General features: G+C 44.8%; 3 protein-coding genes across 5 annotated transcripts in view; 2 read left to right on the top strand and 1 right to left on the bottom strand.

The window, feature by feature from the left end:
• SLC7A8 (solute carrier family 7 member 8) overlaps positions 1–9,968 on the bottom strand; it is an 81,305-nt gene extending 71,337 nt beyond the window's left edge. The window contains exons 1-2 of one of the 2 annotated variants that reach the window (XM_068242388.1): positions 9,753–9,968; positions 3,790–4,016 (exon numbers count right to left, since the gene is read on the bottom strand). In XM_068242388.1, coding sequence (XP_068098489.1) covers positions 3,790–3,946 — 157 coding nt within the window. In that variant the 5' untranslated portion in view covers positions 3,947–4,016; positions 9,753–9,968. Of the gene's footprint in view, positions 1–3,789; positions 4,017–9,672 lie in introns of both variants that reach the window. The other variant, XM_068242395.1, reaches the window with a different exon arrangement.
• The window catches only part of RNF212B (ring finger protein 212B), a 440,214-nt gene that overhangs the window by 210,291 nt on the left and 210,579 nt on the right, over positions 1–19,344 (top strand). The gene's annotated exons all lie outside the window — the stretch shown is intronic.
• LOC137522327 (piggyBac transposable element-derived protein 4-like) overlaps positions 1–19,344 on the top strand; it is a 42,743-nt gene that overhangs the window by 18,967 nt on the left and 4,432 nt on the right. Inside the window, exon 1 of one of the 2 annotated variants that reach the window (XM_068242371.1) lies at positions 6,905–6,954. The exons of the other annotated variant lie outside the window; for it this stretch is intronic. The gene's annotated coding sequence lies outside the window, so the exon portion shown is untranslated. Of the gene's footprint in view, positions 1–6,904; positions 6,955–19,344 lie in introns of those variants that run through there. 2 annotated transcript variants of the gene reach the window in all.

Below are 19,344 nucleotides of genomic sequence, written 5' to 3'. Positions count from 1 at the left end.
TCTACCCCACTGCCTCCAAGGGCAATTACATTGATACGTTTTATTCCCTGGTCCTCAATGATTTACAAGAATTATTTACCCTTGATAATCTCCCCCGCTCCAATCTTACACCACCAGAGAAAACCGCCCTTAGAAACCTACGCAATAACGCCAACATCATTATCAAGCCAGCCGACAAAGGCGGTGGGATTGTCATCCTCAATAAAACAGATTATTTAGAGGAATCCGTCAGATTACTTAACGATCCCAAACACTATACCGTTTTAGATACGGACCCCACAATAGAACTCAACAAAAGCCTCAAACAATTCATCAATAACGCATTACTCGATAACATTGTCACTAAGAATGAAAGGAACTTCATAATTAATCACCACCCCAAAACCCCATTTTTTTATTATCTTCCAAAAATACACAAAAACCTTCACAAACCCCCAGGCAGGCCCATCATCTCAGGTATAGACTCTGTCACAAGCAACCTATCCCGTTTCATAGATGCACATCTGCAGATTCATGTACAAGCCCTTCCCTCTTATATAAAGGACTCACAACACCTCATCAGCTTCTTACAGCACATACCATGGCAGGACGACTATATATGGCTCACCTGCGACGTAACGTCTCTCTATACAAACATACCACATCAATTTGGACTCACCGCCTTACAATATTACCTACAAACAAATAGCGATATGCCCATTATACAACAAAATTTCCTTACAAACTGCGTGGAATTCATCCTTCAAAATAATTTCTTCACATTTGGCGATAACATATACCAACAAGTGAACGGAGTTTCGATGGGAAGCTCGTTCTCCCCTTCATATGCAAATTTAGCAATGGGATACCTGGAACAGTTAAAAATGTACAATGACAACCCTTTCACCAACAACATCATTTTTTACAAAAGATATATTGACGATCTAATCTTCATTTGGAAAGGCCCCAATAACTTGATCCCGTCCTTCTTAGATTTCCTCAACTCAAATCCAGCAGGCTTACAGTTTACTTTTCACCATGACCCCATGTCCATAGAATTCTTAGATCTGGTTCTATATACACACTCCTCCCGCATTTTAACCAAAACATTCTTTAAACCAGTTGATGCTAATAACTACATACACTACAATAGCTTTCACCATCGCCCTTGGACTAGAAACACACCTTACAGCCAATACAGAAGGATATACCGCAACTGTACAGAGATACAGATGTATAATACCCAATCAAAAATCTTAACCAAAAAATTCACAGATCGCAGATACCCCAAAAAACTATTGAAAGATGCACAACAGAAAGCCAAGGTTCAAAAACCCCTACTCCCCACCACTAATTCCCAGACCGGTAATGTACCTCGGTTCATTACAAAATTCAGTGCTCAACACTCATCAATCCGTAACATACTGAACAATAGGTGGGAAATCCTATTACAGGATCCCCACCTCCGTCCCATTCTGACCCCCAAACCAGCGGTCACTTACAAACGGGCCCCCAACCTGCGGGGCATTTTGGCTCCAAGCAAGCTACGCACACCCCTAAACCCCCTGCCGCACATCCCAATAGACTCCCCCATGGGATCAGGTCCTTGTAACCATAAAAAATGTCTAGCCTGTAGTTTTATCCATCAGACCACGGTATTCCAATCCCATGTCACTAAAACACAGTACCAAATCAAACATCATCTTAACTGCGAATCGAAATATGTAATCTACATCATCACATGCCCATGCCAGCTCCAGTATGTGGGCAGAACCACTCAACTAGCGAGATCAAGAATTGGACAACATAAAAGGAATATAATCAAAAAATATCCCCTACACAGCGTATCACGACACTTCACCACCCACCACGACAGCATTCCGGAACTTTTTCACATTACACTCATTGATACAGTTCCACACAACCGATTCAACTCGTTTGAGCTCCTTAAAGCACGGGAGATGTACTGGATTCAAATCCTAAAATCAATCTCTCCAGGTGGCCTTAATGAACAACTGGAAAAAATTTATTAATACATCATCCTTCTATGTTTCTCAGTTTTTATCCGTCCTCTCTTTTTATAAAGTAGTCATCCTGACTTTTAAATGTAAATTGTACTGTATATTTATGTTCATATGATTTTCATGTCATATTTTTATCAGAAATGCTACCCTGTTGTAGACAGTTTTATGACATAATAATTTGAACACTGTTATGGTTATGTCCTTTTTAACGGAGAAACAGTACACAGATATACCCAAATGGTGCACACATATGTATAATTTTTCCGTTTGCCAGTGTCAAATTTATACGACTACAGTCCTGTAGAATGAATTGTCACTAGGGATATTTTATGTCATTTTTACTTATTGTCTATTTTTATTTCAATATGCCATTGGCACACAGTAGTAAGTTTGGCTTTATACTTATATTTTTATATAAAAATTTGTGTCTGTTACAAACTGTTTCATCTAAAACCATTGCATTTAATAACCTCTGGAGGGCTGCCATGCTCTCCAAACAGCACTACTTGACAAATAAGTTTCATATGCAATTTAGAAGTTATTATGTCAGTCATCCGTACATCCCCTCTAAACAGTCACTTCTCAAAGGGACATAGCATACAGGTATTGTTATTGGGCAACCTGCCCTTTACCTCACCCTTTCCCCTTCCCCCTGTCTATTTCCCCAGCTGCATGCGGAAGTGTGTGATGCGTTCCACACTCTCCGCATAGTGAGACGGAACGTTATGCGCACATGCGCACTACTACCCTGCTACGTCCCTCTCGCCCCATAATCCCACGCCACATGCGGAAGTGTGAGATGCGCTCCACACTCTCCGCAACGCGTGACGTAATGGGATGCGCACATGCGCAATACTACCCCGCCACGTCTCACTCGCCCCATAATCCCCCGCATACCTCCGCCCATCCGCATCACACAGCACGTCCTCAGGTCCCCGCCCAGCCCCTCTACATTGGCCACATTATACGACCAGCCGCCATAGCCCCACCCCCTTCAGATCCCCAATAGCAATTATCACTTATAAACCCCGGAAATATGTCAGACCGGCACAGAGGTGCCAAGCATCAACCAGACCAGACGCTGGTAAGTGTTTTACTCTTCAGTATCAGCCTTAGACACGCCTTTTACCTTATCCTGCTATATGCCATTCCTACATTGCATAAATAGAATCCCCACTCACACATCTTAAGCCCACGAATAGCTTTTCTTTTACTTAGGCACACAAGTTTAACACCTACCCCACTCCAGTAATAATGTTGTTATGACAGCATCTTGTATACCTTAGGAAATTTATATGCATACAATGTAATACACCCATTCAACTGTACCACACACAGTATACTGATGTCTGCTTTGTATCTCTGTCATTTTCAGTGTTGTTGCTCCTGTCTTTATTGCCTGAGGAAGCGGGCCTCTTTGCCCGTGAAACGCGTTGCGACTTTATTGGGAGCAATCGAATAAATTATGTATATTTATTTTTGAAAAATCAACAGCCTTGTTGTCAGTTTGTGGTTTGCTGGTCCACCACCGCAACCTAAACATTTTAAACGTTTTTAGTCTTTTTTATACTCCCGGCGCCTCTGTACACCTGCAAGTAATCATAACAAGGATTGACCAAAGGCAAAAGGACATCTGCATGTTGTGTTCATCAAAATTATTATTGTGTGAATCGTGGAAAGGACTTGGAAAAAAAAAAAAAAAAAAGATGCCAGTTCTGTGTAAAAAAGCAACACCATTATAAATAGCATTCTCAGTGATAAAGAAGCAAAAATGTCATACACTCACCTACTATAATACCGCATGCACTGACTAGTCCAATCTCCTTCTTCAGGGCCACACCACCTCCTCCTCCTCCTCCAGAACTTGATCCTGAGCCAGAATCTTGTCCATTCTCTTCTGGGATCTTTTCCGCACTGCTTCTCAGCCGTGCACCTTCTGCCATCTTTTAGGCCGATATAGCTGCCAAAAGTCAATAGCCAAGGCAATAGCCAAGGTATTCTAAATCTGCAGACCTGGGAACAATAAAAGATGGAAATGATGAAGGTGAAGTATGTACAAAGAGACCGTTCACACAGCACAGTCTTCCTTGCATGCCGGACAATTTTACACGCTTGCTAAATGCATGTGCAACCTTAGGTCATACATGGGTTAGTAGCTTTTTCCAGGAGATCTGATCACTAACTAAATCTGCCAGTGATCTATTGACCTCTACATATTGGACTGATTATTAGTTTCAGACAGTTTATCAATCAAAATAGTAATCATTAGTGACAATAAATCTTCCTCAAGTGGGAGCAGTAGGAGGACTGGCTCAGGATCACAGTCAGTCAGCGTTGAATTGCATGAAGTGATACAATGCATGTGGTTCCACCAACTATCAATCGGATTTTTGCTGAAATCAGATAGAAAACAAGTGGGGCAAGGTGGTACATTGAAGACTACTACCTGATCAATTGCTTGCCAGTTTAGGCCACTGTTGATTAGTGGATGGCTAACTTAACTGTAATGTATTTCAATGACTGATTGGAAATCAATGTGTAAGTTTTGTTAAGGTACAAAAATATATATGCAATTAGGCAAGCAAAGTAGAATGTGCTATTACAGTTGGACTAAAGGCCAACTACATTTCATTGTTTTTTAACTTTATTACGGCTGTTGGTATCCTCATTGGTAAGAAATTCCCTCACATCCTGTCCCTCTGACAAGAAGGGCTTGATTTTGAGCACATGCTGTCACCAGGGAAGGAAGTGAGTGTTAGCTCAGATTTTACATTGGATGAAATTTGCCCTGTTCTCATCAGAGAAGCAGGAAGTGAGTAAATTATCTCCAAGAGCAACCCCAAAAAAGGCTACCACAGATTCCCACTCATTCCAAAAACAAAAGTAAGGCTTTGGGGGCAGTTAGAAGTTAGACCTCAAAATAATTTTAACAAGCACAAAATAAAATGTGTATGACATGCATCTAAGTATTCAAATCCAGAGTAGAGAATGTTTATACTCTTCTCAATGGTATAAATGTGTTTCCTTAGCATCTTCTAGTAGCAAGACTTTGACATTATCGTCTGCTTTGTCTGCTCAACTGATAAGCAGGAGACAGTCTACCCTGCGCTACAAAATCCTGCCAGTCACCTCATACCAATGGTAGTACAAATACTTATTGTTTTGTCACAGGGTGGTTAGCCTCTACAACAAAAGCCACTCAAAACTATTTTTTTTAGGAATTTTATTATAAAACTGGTTGAAAACTGACCACAAATGGACCGCAGCTGAGATCTGCTGTTACAAGCAGATTGACCAAGATGACATTTTCAGAGATTTGAAGATGTCATGCATTTTCCAGACAAGGTGGTGTGCCAAGTTAAGGAAGCCATACACGGTACATTTTTTGAGGGCCAATTAGATGTTGCAGACAAAAACATCTAATCGATCATACATTGAAGTGAATTTAAGTATTTATAACCGTAGTTGCTGCTCTTCTTCAAAACAATCCTTAAAATATTGAGTTTTACACAGAGCACTTACTTATTGTGGGGTTGTCGTTTCAATGGGATCCCATAGGTGAGTTGTTTTACCTACTTTTATTGTTTTATATGTAGTTACTGTGGGCATATTATTAAAAATAGTCTGCACTTAGATCTGTTCTGCTTATTCATTTATCTATTCACACTATTAATCACCTGGATCAGGAGTGGAGCCAAGGGGGAGTCAGTGACCTACTTCTTTCATCGTGGTCTGCTGGGATCAGTCCATCCCTGAGGTCTGACCAAACATGCTACCATAACAACCTTGCAATATGGGTTGTATGGCCTTTTTGTTTTTTTATTTGAAGGAGAAAAAGTTGCTTGACCTCTGTACTAGACAGAGAAGTGATCTTGGCAATACAGTGTGTAGGATATAAGGAGGAAGTGTTAGGTGGTGCTGCTCCTTTAATGCCACTCTGGGTGGTAGAAATATCTGTTGAGGACAAGGGGGGTGGGGAGAGCGCTCTCCCACCCCCGTTTTTGTTATTGAAAGTTTGCCATTTTGCTTTTGGGTTGATACATTTGAAGATTATCCCTATAGATCTGCACTGAATTACTAATTTACCAGTGAACAGCGAATGAGTGCACTGTCCTTGATCCTGCACAAGTGGACACTTCCCACTCTTTGGTTCCTGTCATCTCTCTGGAGGTGGTGCTGGGACTTGGGTTTGCACTACATCTGGCACTGACAACTTTTGACGATTGCTGCTGGCTTCTTGTCTATGATCTACTGGTGCAAGGCAAACACACCTATATTAGGAGGGGATTGATCATTCCCCTGATCTACCACAAAGTGCAAAAGTGTGTGATTAGCTTTACTCCTGGTGCTCCATCGTCCTCGCACAACCCAAACACATACTACTAAAGAACTGGCATTTGTCAGAAAAGTAGCCCATGTGTGAATGACTGAGATAAAGACAGTAAAGCCCCGTTCATATCACGGAACGCGGGCGCGTTCCGTTCAGAACACAACGCACAGGAACGCACGTCATGTCAGTGAATGGGACAGCCGCGCGTTTTGCTAGGAAACACGTGCAGCATGCGTTCCCGGACCGCACAGGTCCGGAACGCATGCAGTGTGAACATCAGACAGTGCACTCTATGCACTGTCTGATGTCGTGTGTGTCGGCCTCCCGCACGCGTTCCCGAAACGCGGGCGGGAACGCGTGCAACGTGCGTGCCGGCCTCCCGCACGCGTTCCCGAAACGCGGACGGGAACGCGTGCAATGTGAACGGGGCCTAAAGGTGCAGAAACACCCATAACTGATGTCACTCTAAGGGATTGGGACTCTGCTCTTGGAACAATAGTGTGGAAGCTGAGCACTGTACAGACGCCTCAGTCTGCTGTGGTAGAGTGACATATCTGTTGCTATGGAGGAAGGAAGAGGAACGAGGCACAGCACATGACAGAGCAGCTTCCGGAAGGAGGGGTAAGGATGAGAACATTGCACTTCTGAGCTTCTGTAGTTTAAAGTGCTACTCGTCTCAGGTTCCATACTTACCTGGGGCTTCCTTAAGCGCAGTTAGGGCTGCTCGTCCCTCGTCTCCCTGGGTGACTCCCGTCACCTGCAATTGTCCCCCAAAGCCTGGCCGAGTCGCGCTCCATCGCGCATGCGCGGTCCGGCCAGGCGCACTCCCCCGCAGCGCTCCTGTCCCTGTGAGCAATCTGCACTTGCACAGTGCTTCTCGTCTCTGGTACACTTTAGAGATCCAACAGATCTTTAAACAAGCTTCCAGACCTTCAAACAAGCTTGGGGGTCACCTGTACAAAATGCTCATTATTTGGGCAAAGCACCACAAATGGCCAGCTCAGCCAAGTTTAGTAGAGTATGTGTATCTTATCAATGTGAGGATGCAGGTAGAGGATATGAATTGATCTCCCTGCTCTATAAAGTGAAACTAATATGTTAATTTTCAAAAAAAAATATGAATTCACATCTCTATTGGAGGGGCATTCCAATCATGATAATGTGTATGGGAGGTTTCTGTTCATATGGTACTATGTCTCTTCATTGCATATCTCCTTTCATTGATCACATGCATGGAGTCTACATACTTGGCTATGTTAGGATGAAAATCTGTCATCAGTATAATGTCATGCACCTGTGTAAAATATTTATTAGGGGTCATGCACAATAGCCCTTTGTCCTCCATCTGCCAATTTGTGCAGGCTTCTTAAAGCCTCACCACACATCACTGGGGTAGAGATCACCATAGCAGCCATAGCGGCTGTTATGGGGCCCATAGCCAAATAATAATATGTGGCCGTGATGGTAATAGAGGGGTCCGCTGCGGTCCATATGGAGACCCGCAGCAGGCCCCCTGTGGTGCAGGGTAGTCTTGTGTACTGAAGCAAATAGAGAACCACCCTCTCTGGGCTCTACCAGCGATCTATCACCTTCATGCGCCCCATCTTTTTGATGACAGTGCTCCCTCTTTTCCTGGGACCAGAGGGGATACTGTTGTCATAGAGATGGAACGCGTGGAGACGATTGATTGCTAGTAGAGCCACCTGGAGATGTGAGATGTGCTGCACACTGGCTACCTATACTTACTTGGTGGGGGAGGAGGAAGCACACTGGCCACCTATAACTACTGGGAAAGGGGGGGGGGGGGTAGAAGCACATTGGCTACATATATTTACTGGTGGGGGGCACACTGGCTACCTATACTAACTTTTGGGGGGAGCTGACTACCTACACTTTAAGGCCCATTTGGCTACCTATACTGATATACTGAGGAGGGCAGGGCAACTTCTGGCTACCTATACTCATGGACTACCAATACTGAGGCCTCCCGCATACTGGAGAGTACCCCTAGCTACCTATACTGGGGGGGGGGGGTGCTTCTGGCTCCCTATACTGGGCGGCACCTGAAAATACTTAATATGGCAGGGGGCTACCTAATACTTGGGGCGCCTCTGGCTACCTAAAACCGATGCAGGGGGAGGGGCATAAAGGTGCCTACTAGGGTTTTTTTTTGGGGGGGGGGGGGGAATCAAAAACTAACTAACTGAGAAACAAGCTGTTACTCTCGTACAACACAACTACAATGGACTCCATATCTTCACTGCAGAACAAGGCTGCGGACCGTACCATGTGGCTGAGGATGGTTGCTGCTCCCTGGACTCTGCAGCCAGGATGCAATTATGCCACCACAGGTATGGCCCTATACATCAATAGTGGCATTTTTGAGAGTGTTAAAACAATGTGGCTAACTAACCTCAAAAATGTATTGCAAACAAGCCCGCTTTCACTGGAGAATAAATAAAGCTTCTTAGCAGAAAACCAGTTTAAGCTGGTCATACACAATATGTTTGCCCAACAAACATTTGATTCAGCAAAAATAGTAATAGTAGTGGTAATCTACAGCAAAGCGATCATCCCATTATCGACCCCTGGACGACGTGATTGTGAATGGTGGTTCTTTGCCACTGTCATGCACGATGAGGGCTGGTCATAGAGTATGGCTATCTTTAGTGATCTAGCTTCAAACATCCATCTGGGTAGCTTAAAAAAATATGTAACCTGATACTATGTTTAAAGAAAATACACAGGTCTGCAGAGCTGGTGTGACATGAATTGCTTTTAGTGAATCATCCCCACCATGGCAACTAGCTGACTGCAACAGCTGAAAAGGATATAATTGTGATATATTACTAGTCCCCGTCCATCTTGATAGGTCTATTACACACATGCACCCAAATATGATTTTCCTGACATATAGAGAGGTGTCGGGAGACCCAAGTGTATTTTTTGTTGGCATGCATTTTTTTATGTTAGGGTAAGGTGTGTCTGTGACTGTGTGTGATGAAGGGGGGAGGAAGGGTTAACACCAGCAGCTTCCACAGGACTATCACACAATTTGTATTTCTAGAAAGTTGTCCTTAGGTTACATCTCCCCAATGCTCCAGCAGGTTCACACTATACCAGCAGTTGCGTGGGGCTCAGTCAGGGTCATCTCTATAACTGAGTGACGCGTAATAAACAGATTCCATGTCACCTTACTTCCCCGGGCAGAACATGCACAACATAAACAAGCGTCCCATGTGATGAATGATGGCAGCAGCACTACATGAGTGACACATGAGTGACATCCGCCTAACCACCTGTCTGTTACTATCTACTTCACGCTGAATAAAAACCCACCTCGTCAATTCCAGTTAGTCAGTGAGTTCTCGCTGATGCCTGGAAGCACGGCAGCTATGCATGGCTAGTTGGGCACTCACCAGATCCCGGTCAGGGCGTTCTGCGCATTTCGCCAGAGATCTTCCCGGCGGCGGTTCGGACAGGTTTGATGTGTCAGAGCCGCGTCATCCCGTGGTTACCATGTATGTGTCACAGGCAGCGAGCACAGCACAGGCAGCCTCCACCTGCGCTCCAGTGCCCACTGCACTCAGCTGCTTCTTCTACCACGGCGCTATCAGCCCTTTATAGTCCCTTGGCCAGACTCCTCCCCCTCTATCCGAGTCCTGCCAGATAAACACACAGATGTTGAAACATCCCTGTCCTTCTCCTTCTCTTGGTAAATAGGCACAGCATGATGCAGAGCTTGCCTGGAGGGTCTGTGGGAAAAAATCTGTCTGGTCTTTCCCCATTGTTATGATGACTGCATGCAGGGGTAAGGTGTTAAACAGGTTGAAAAGTTTTTGACAGTCCCTAGACTCCAGGAGGGCTGCTTTCTGACTTGTGTGAGAGACTGACAGGGACAGGAGTCCTATTACAAGCAGAAGGAAATTTGCAATAATTCAGCTATAAATGAACATGTGTCTTTACCCACAATGCAACACTACTGAATATGCAAATTATCTCTTTTCGCATTTGCATATTCAGTAGTGGTCCATTGTGGGTAACCACAAATGTTCACTTATAGCTGAATTATTGCAAATTTCCTTCTGTTTTAAAGGACTTACGAGGCCAATTTTAGAAAAAAAAATAAGAAAAGTTAGATACCTGCATCCGTTTGTAAGGCACAGAGGACGTCGTCCGCGCCCTCCGTGCCGTTCCGCCGGGTACCCGCCGCTCAATAGCTCCCCGAACGGCCCCCAACCGCACGGCCCGGGTCGGGCTCTCCAGCCTGTACAAAGATGGCCGCCGGAGCTGGACGCGGCTGCGCAGTTCGCATAGCCGCGAGTGCGGCTGCGCAGCTCTAGGACCAACCCCCCGATCCACGTAACAAGCTATTTCCTGTAGCGTGGATCGAAGGGTTGGCCTTAGAGCTGCGCAGCCGCACTCGCGGCTATGCGAACTGTGCAGCCGCGGCCAGCTCCGGCGGCCATCTTTTTGCAGGCTGGAGAGCCCGACCCGGGGGCCGTTCGGGGGGCTATTGAGCGGCGGGGACCCGGCGGAATGGCACGGAGGGCGCAGACGGCGTCCTTCGTGCCTTACAAACTGATGCAGGTATCTAACTTTTTTTTTCTCTAAAATTGGCCTCGTAAGTCCTTTAAAGAGGAACTGTAACGACAAAACGGCCCCTGGGGGGTACTCACCTCGGGTGGGGGAAGCCTCAGGATCCTAATGAGGCTTCCCACGCCGTCCTGCGTCCCTCGGGGGTCTCGCTGTAGCCCTCCGTGCAGCGGTGACGCAATATTTACCTTCCTGGCTCCTGCGCAGGCGCTCTGATGCCTCTCGGCGCCGAAGTAGGCGGAAATACCCGATCGCCGTCGGGTCTGCTCTACTGCGCAGGCGCAAGTTTCCGGCGCCTGCGCAGTAGAGCGGACCCGACGGAGATCGGGTATTTCCGTCTATTTCCGTGCCGAAAGTCGCCACAGCGCCCCCGCTGGAGCCAGCAAAGGTAAATATTGAACTGACAGTCGGCACAGTCGCCGGCTGTTCGGAGGGCTGCGGCGAGACCCCCGTGGGACAGAGGACGGCGTGGGCAGCCTCATTAGGATCCGGAGGCTTCCCCCACCCAAGGTGAGTACCCCCCAGGGGAGGTTTTTGTTGTTAAAGAGACTCTGAAGTGAGATAAAAACAATTCATGCTTTTAACTTTTATTAATGTTAAGCACTATAGCTAGTGCTAAAACGAGGGGTTTATATCCCCCAAATCTCCTGTGCAAACTGCGAGGAGCGCTTCCTGATTGAGGCAGAGCTTAGGGATGTAGCTCTGCCTTTTCGCATGTCAATCCCCGCTGATCGCCGCCTTTCCCCGCCCCTCTCAATCTTCCTTCACTGAGAGGCGGAGATCCACGGACAGATTGACGCGAATGGATGCAGAGCTGCAGCTCAAAGCTCTGCCTCTATGGGCAGCAAAATCCGCGACCAAGAAAGTCATAAGTCAAATTGTAAGTTCCCCTCCTCTTTTAATTTTCTCTGAAGAGTAGCAACATTGGGGTCTCAAAACAACTCTCAAATGACCTGAAGACAAAGATTGTTCACCATCATGGTTTAGGGGAAGGATACAGAAAGCTGTCTCAGAGATTTCAGCTGTCTGTTTTCACAGTTAGGAACATATTGAGGAAATGGAAGACCACAGGCTCAGTTCAAGTTAAGGCTCAAAGTGGCAGACCAAGAAAAATCTCGGATAGTGTGCGTTAGTATGCGTTAGTACGCGTTAGTGCGCGTTTTTTCCATAGCAGTGCATTGGAAAGAAGATTTCAGTTAAAACGCGTTAAGTGTAAAAGAGGCCATAGGAAAACATGGGCATTACTTTGAAAATCAGTTTTCTTTCGGTTTTAACTGAGAGCAACTGATTAAGTGTAAAAGGGCCCTTAACGTGTTTTAACTGAAATCTTTGTCACAATTCACTGCTATGGAAAAAACGCGTGCCAATGCGTACTAACGAGTACTAACGAGTACTAACGCACACCAACTGATTAAGTGTAAAAGGGTCCGTAGGGTATCCTCTCACACATTTCCAGGTTTTCCCCTAGTAGCAGCTTCCTTGTTTTATCTTTCAGTTAGAACTGGTGCCATGGAAACAAGCTGCCATAGCAGCATAGAAAAGAGCTTTTCAAATGAAATAACCAAATTCATATTTTACTGAAAACTCCTTGTCAAATGTATTTTTGTATTGGACACAATTAAAGTGCTTACATCTTTTAGCAAATCAGCAGATTATTATTATTATTATTATTGATTTATATAGCCCCAGCATCTGTACAACAGTATACATGGTACAACCAGGGTATAACCATGCCCAGATTTACATCACTGGAGTTTATTGGCACAGAGGTCCTGGCACCCTAGACCTTGGCCTCCATGAACCTACAAACACCGCAAGTGTGCTGGCTGTCCCAGCTGTCATTTCTCCCTTAGTTCCCTTGCCGTCATAGCTAGCTACAGGTGCCCCTAGTATTAAGTAGCCAGAGCTATCCTCAGTATTAAGTAGCTAGAGGTGCCCCCAACTGAAAACTGAAGAGAGATCTTGTCACTGGAATGCCAAGACCCGAGTGAATAACCTCCCATTTACACTCCACTCAGGATTCTGCCTAGGTAAGGCAGGAGGGAGGCACTTGGTGAGGGTAGTGAGCCACCTTTCATAATCAGGCGCCTGTAGGCACATGCCTACAGTGCCTTATGGCAAATCTAGCCCTGGGTATAACAATACAAAATAAACAATACAACAGTTAATACAAGACAGGGGTGGATTACAGCTGATGCAGTGAACAAATCAACTACATATTTTTACACAAGGGTGGAAGGTATGTACACACATTACACAGCATTGTGAGACAAATGGGGAAGAGAGCCCTGGACAAAAGGCCTTACAGTCTAAAGGTTTAAGGGATAGGACAGTAGGTATAGGTAAGTTGTGTATGAGGTGGTAGTGGGGGAAGTGTCTAAAGTGGAAGAGTATGCTTGCATGAAGAGGTGAGTTTTCCGATTGCGTCTAAAAAGAGTAAGTGTGGTTCGGTGGGGGATGTGTTTAGGGAGAGTGTTCCAGAGGAGGGGAGAGGATCGAGAGAAGTCTTGTAAACGTGAGTGAGAAAAGGTGATCAGAGAAGAAGACAGGAGAATATTGTTAGTAGAGAGGAGATTGTGTGTACGATGGTATCTGGAAATACATTTATTTAGATAGGAAGGAGCTAAGTTGTGGAGAGCTTTGTAGGCGAGAGTAAGGATTTTAAATTGTATCCTTTGTGTAACTGGCAGCCAGTGAAGGGGCTGACAGAGGGGGATTGGGCTGGAGAAGCGGGAGGAGAGGTGGATGAGTCATGCAGCAGAGTTCATAATGGACTGTAGCGGGGCTAAATGGTTTGCGGGGAGGCCGCAGAGCAGAGAGTTGCAATAGTCTAGTCGCGAAATAATCAGGACATGCACCAGAAGTTTGGTAGTGTCCTGTGTGAGAAAAGGGTGGATGCGGGAGATGTTTTTTAGGCGGAGTCAACAAGAGGAGGATAGTTTGTCAAAGTGTGGTTTGAATGAGAGACTTGAGTCTAGTATTACACCTAGACTGCGAGCCTGGGGGAACAGGTGTTATAGAAGTACCATCAACATAAATAGTGATGCCAGGTTGAGGCATTGAATTGTGAGGTGGGAAGATTACCATTTCAGTCTTGTCTGTATTGAGTTTTAGAAAATGGGAGGACATGAAGGAGGCGATTGCATTAAGACAGTCAGGGACACAAGCTGTTAAAGTATTTAAGTCAGGTTATGAAATGTAGATCTTGGTATCACCAGCGTATAGGTGATATTGAAAGCCAAAGGAACTGATGAGCTGATCAAGACCATATATGTTGATAGAGAAAAGGAGAGGTCCGAGGACTGAACCTTGGGGAACTCCAACAGTGAGGGGACGTGGAGAAGAGGTGGTGCCAGAGTGGACCACTCTGAAGGTCATATCTGTGAGATAGGAGGAAAGCCAGGAGAGAGCAAGACCCTGAATGCCCATGGATGAGAGGATTTGGAGAAGGAGAGGGTGGTCCACTGTGTCAAAAGTGGAAGAGAGGTCTAGGAGAATGAGAATAGGGTAGAGGCCTGTAGATTTAGTAGTTGCCAGGTCATTGGTTACTTTGAATAGGGCAGATTCAGTTGAGGGGCTGGGGCAGAATCGAGATTGGAAGTCATCAAAGAGAGAATTAGCAGTGAGGTGACGGACTAAGTTGGTGTAGAGGTGGCGCTCAAGTAGTTTGGAAGAGAAGGGGAGGAGAGAAATAGGGAGGTAGTTGGGCAGGAAAGAGGGGTCTAGAGAAGGTTTTTTGAGTAAAGACGTTATGAGGGCTTGTTTGAGTGTGGATGGAACAATGCGTTTGCTGAGAGAAAGGTTGAAGAGGGAAGTTAAGACAAGGGATATGGTAGAGGATAAGTGAGTAATGACGGGAGAGGGCATGGGGTCGAGTGAGTATAAATGGATTGTGATTTAGAGATGAGATCCTGTCACAGTATGCACATTGCACTGGGGTAAGATCGCAATGCAATGGTGCCGAAAGGTATGATATGTTGCAGTCTGCATATAGTGACGCATACAGAATGATGAAAGTATGCTTCACCAGCACTGTAAACGCCCACGTTGCCTATTAAATGCACACCATGCTGTGAATTACCCCATCGGAACCTGCCACATCACACTCAATATGAAAACACCATAGGAAAATCATTGTGTTGCGATGTGATTATATTGTGATGTTATTGGCTGTTGCAACGTGTGAAAGTACCCTTACACAGTGCTTTTTGAAGAATGCTGAACTAATTATATTACTCATTGTTGGGTTCGCATTGTATGGTTCTCATTCCCCAAAAGCAGCCTTTCTTGTGTTGTCCCCTTCCATATGTAGACCTTCCTTCTTCATATGCTTCCCCCTCTACCATGGTCAGCAGCAGCCAAAATTCCAAGTGAAGCTCCCTACTAAAAGCAGTCCTAATTCAAGGTGATGGTCCCTATACACAGCAGCCCCCCTCCCAATTCATGTACAGCCACCTCTTCCATGTACAGTACCCAGTGGCGTAGCTAAGGAGCTGTGGGCCCCGATGCAAGTTTTACAATGGGGCCCCCCAAGCACTCTATACATAACAATTGATACGGCGCACCAAAACCTGCCAATGGCAACTACAGTGTCAGAGGTGCAAGAAGGGGACGGGGGACAGTTTGTTAATGATTACCACTATTCAAAGTATCTATAGAAGTGATTATTATGAACACAGGACCAATAGAGAGCTAATACTGTAGTTGAGGGAGGGTCCTTCGGGGCCCCTCTGGCCCAAGGGCCCCGATGCGGTCGCTACCTCTGCAACCCCTATTGCTACGCCCCTGACAGTACCCTTTCTCCTCCGTATTCAGTAGTTTAATGCTTCCATGTAAAATATCTTCTCCTTGTGCAGCCGCTCCCCTCTTCTTTATGCAACCACATGTTGTGCAGCATTCTTGTTACATGTGCAGCCCCCTCTTCAGTGTGTTGGACGGCAGCTGTTCATGGATGTGGTCTTTCACCCCTGCATATCGTCCCTCAAAAGTACTGTCAAAATAAATCCCCTTTCACATGCAAATTCCAGAGACGACAAGGTCAGTTACCTGCCAGTATTTGGTACGTGAGATGAAGTGGCAGCATCCAGAGATAGCACAAGATGAGTGCACAGACTTCAGATAGTGTCCCTGTTGGGAAGCCAGAGTGTTGACAATGTAAGCCCTATACATACCTAAAGCTACCTACAGACACTAGATATTCATCACCTGAGGCTGAAAATCTAGTGCAAGTATAGTTGTCACAAGCCTGGTACACACATTCAATTTTGAATGTCCAATTTTACAACTTCCATGTAGTATGAGAGACAGCAGATTTTGAATAATACAATACAATACAATAACATTTCTATATCGCTTTTCTCCTGTAGGACTCAAAACGCTTATGAACATAGTATAATGCCATCACTGTTACACAGCAAGCTCTTCCAACGATCTATACCTGAACCCATCTACATATGGATAACCAATTTCTCAATAGGATTGCTGATAGGAGACAACAGATTGGGCAGGAGAAGTACATCTCAGATTCTATGACAGTCAGTAATGGAGCCCTTCATGGCTGTGTGCTCTCCCCCATTGCTTTATTCACTGTGAACCAATGACTGCATCTCCAGACATACATTGATGCCAATAATTATTCATACCCCTAGCAAATTTTTACTTAAAGTTACTTTTATTCAACCAGCAAGTAATTTTGTGACAGGAAATGACATACCAGTAGGTGTCTCCCAAAAGATAATAAGACGATGTACAAGAGGCATTATTGTGGGGGGAAAAAAAACATTTATCAGACTTTACATTTGAGCAAAGAGTGTCCAGTCCAAAATTATTCATACCCTTCTTAATAATCAATAGAAATGTCTATTACAGCAATCAAAAGCTTCCTATGATTGCAGACCAGCTTTTTGCATATCTCCACATGTATTTTTGCCCATTCATCTTTAGCAATGAGTTCCAAATCTTTCAGGTTGGAGGGTCTTCTTGCCATCACCCTGATCTTTAGCTCCCTCCACAGATTCTCAATTGGATTCAAGTCAGGACTCTGACTGGGCCACTCCAAAACGTTCATTTTGTTGTTTGCGAACCATTTCTTCATCACTTTTGCTGTGTGTTTTGGGTCATTGTCATGCTGAAATGTCCACTGGTGCCCAAGGCCAAGTTTCTCTGCAGACTGCCTGATGCTGTCATTGAGAATCCTCGTGTATTGCTCTTTTTTCAGGGTGCCATTTACTGTGATTAGGTTCCCTGGTCTATAGGCTGAAAAACACCCCCCAAAGCATTAGGTTCCAACCACCATGTTTAACGGTGGGGACCGTGTTCTTTGGGTTGAAGGCTTCTCCTTTTTTACGCCAAAATGAAGGAAACATCATTGTGACCAAACATTTCAATTTTTGTTTCATCTGATCATAACACAGAAGACCAGAAGACTTCTTCTTTGTCCGGATGAGAATTTGCAAAGGCCAAGCAAGATTTTTGTGCCTTATCTGGAGAAGTGGCATCCTCCTTGGTCTGCATCCGTGGAACCGAGCAGTGTGCAGTGTCCATTGGATTGTCTGCCTTGAGACATTGCCACCAGCAGAGCCCAGATTCACCAAAATGGCCGTGGTGGTGATCCTTGGATTTTATTTCACCTCTATCACTCTCCTCCTGGACAGCACAGGTGTCACTTTTGGCTTCTGACCATGTCCTCTGAGATTTCCTACAGTGCGGAACATGATCTTGTATTTTTTAATAATACTTTGCACTGTAGCCACTGGAACTTGAAAAGATTTAGAAATGGCCTTTTCCTGACTTGTGAGCAGCCACAATGCGCAGCCTCAGGTCCTTACTGAGCTCCTTTGTCTTAGCCATGACAGCCCACAAACCAACTGCAGAGAGCTGCTGTTTTTCACCTGTTGATTTGATTAAAACAGCTTTTCCCAATAATCAGGATAGTTGGATGCTTTGGAAGGGAAATGCAGGGTAATTTGACTATTTGGAATGGTATAGAGCTTTGGATTTTTCCACAGAATGTGACAGTTTGTAAAGGGTATGAATAATTTTGGACTGGACACTTTTTGCTCAAATGTAAATAAAAGCTGAGAAACATTTTTTCCCCCCACAATAAGGCCACTTGCACATCGTCTTATTATCTTTTGTGAGACACCTATGTCATTTCCCGTCAAAAAATTACTTGCTAGTTGAATAAAAGAAACTTTAAGTCACAATTTTCCAGGGGTATGAATAATTATTGGCAGCACTGTACATCTGTAAAGGTTCTGAAGTTTGCAGATGACACAAAAGTAGCTGGACACATACGAAATGGTGACGAGTCTGCATATAGGCATGTAGTGGGACAGCTTTCTTCCTGGTGCAGCAGAAACAAATTTAACGTAATGTTCTTAAGACCCTGTAAATGACAGTAGATTTCAGAAGAACCCTACCCTTATACCCTACCTCTAAATGGATCTGCTGTGACCCAAGTAGAGTTAGTCAATCTTTTTGGGTCCATAATCTTACACAACCTAAAATGGTAAAGCAACACTGCTGCCCTCATCAAAACAGCCCAACAGAGGATATCCCACCTACGGCAGCTCAAAAAGTTTGGCCTACCACAGAAAGAAAAGGTCAATACAATAATTGTCATACTCCATACAAGAGAAGGTCAGACTGCAGCACATCATCCCATCAGCAGAAATAATAACTGGCTGCAGTTTTGTTTCCCTAGCCGGTGTTGAGATAGTATGACTAAGATTGCTTCTGACCATGCACACCCTGCCCACTCCATCTTCTTTTTTTTGCCTTCGGTAGTGAGGTCAGTTGCAACAAAACCTTCCAGGCTCAGTAACAGTTTCCTCCATCAGGCAGTAGCCCTGCTTAATGCAAACTTAACGTGGTAAACTTGGCTTGTGATTTCTCACGAAGTCTTACAGAATCTCACAATGCCAGATCAGGGCCGATGTACTGTGAGACTTGAAAAATTTGTTCGCTCATCCCTGTCGTTCAGCACCTCCCCTCATTCCTCCTTCCCTCTCCACACAATAGGCTGTGGCAGAGCACCATGTCTGTCTAGCATTCATTCCATAAGCTGTTTCTAGAAACAATCACTAAAAATTGTTGCAAACGACAGTTATTGAACATCTGACCTTTAGCTATTCTAGACTGAGCTTATCTGGAACAACAACCATTTCGGTCAGCAGTCTGCCCAGAAGTTTGTGATAATAACCATGCATATTAGCACAGGAGACAGAAGATGGGTTATGGCTGTAGTGTAGAGAAATAAGATTGATGGCCAAAACAATGGCAAATTAAAATTTTACTTGCAGGCATATGAGCAGTTTTGGTTGTAATTGCTAATGAATTACATAGCACCAAGATTTTCCATGGTATTGTACAGTTAAAAATCTATCCTTGAATAGTTTTTATGTACCTGTGAAA

This window comes from Hyperolius riggenbachi, chromosome 1, assembly GCF_040937935.1.
Source record: "Hyperolius riggenbachi isolate aHypRig1 chromosome 1, aHypRig1.pri, whole genome shotgun sequence".
NCBI lineage: Eukaryota > Metazoa > Chordata > Amphibia > Anura > Hyperoliidae > Hyperolius > Hyperolius riggenbachi.
This window is presented reverse-complemented; position numbering and strand designations above follow the sequence as displayed.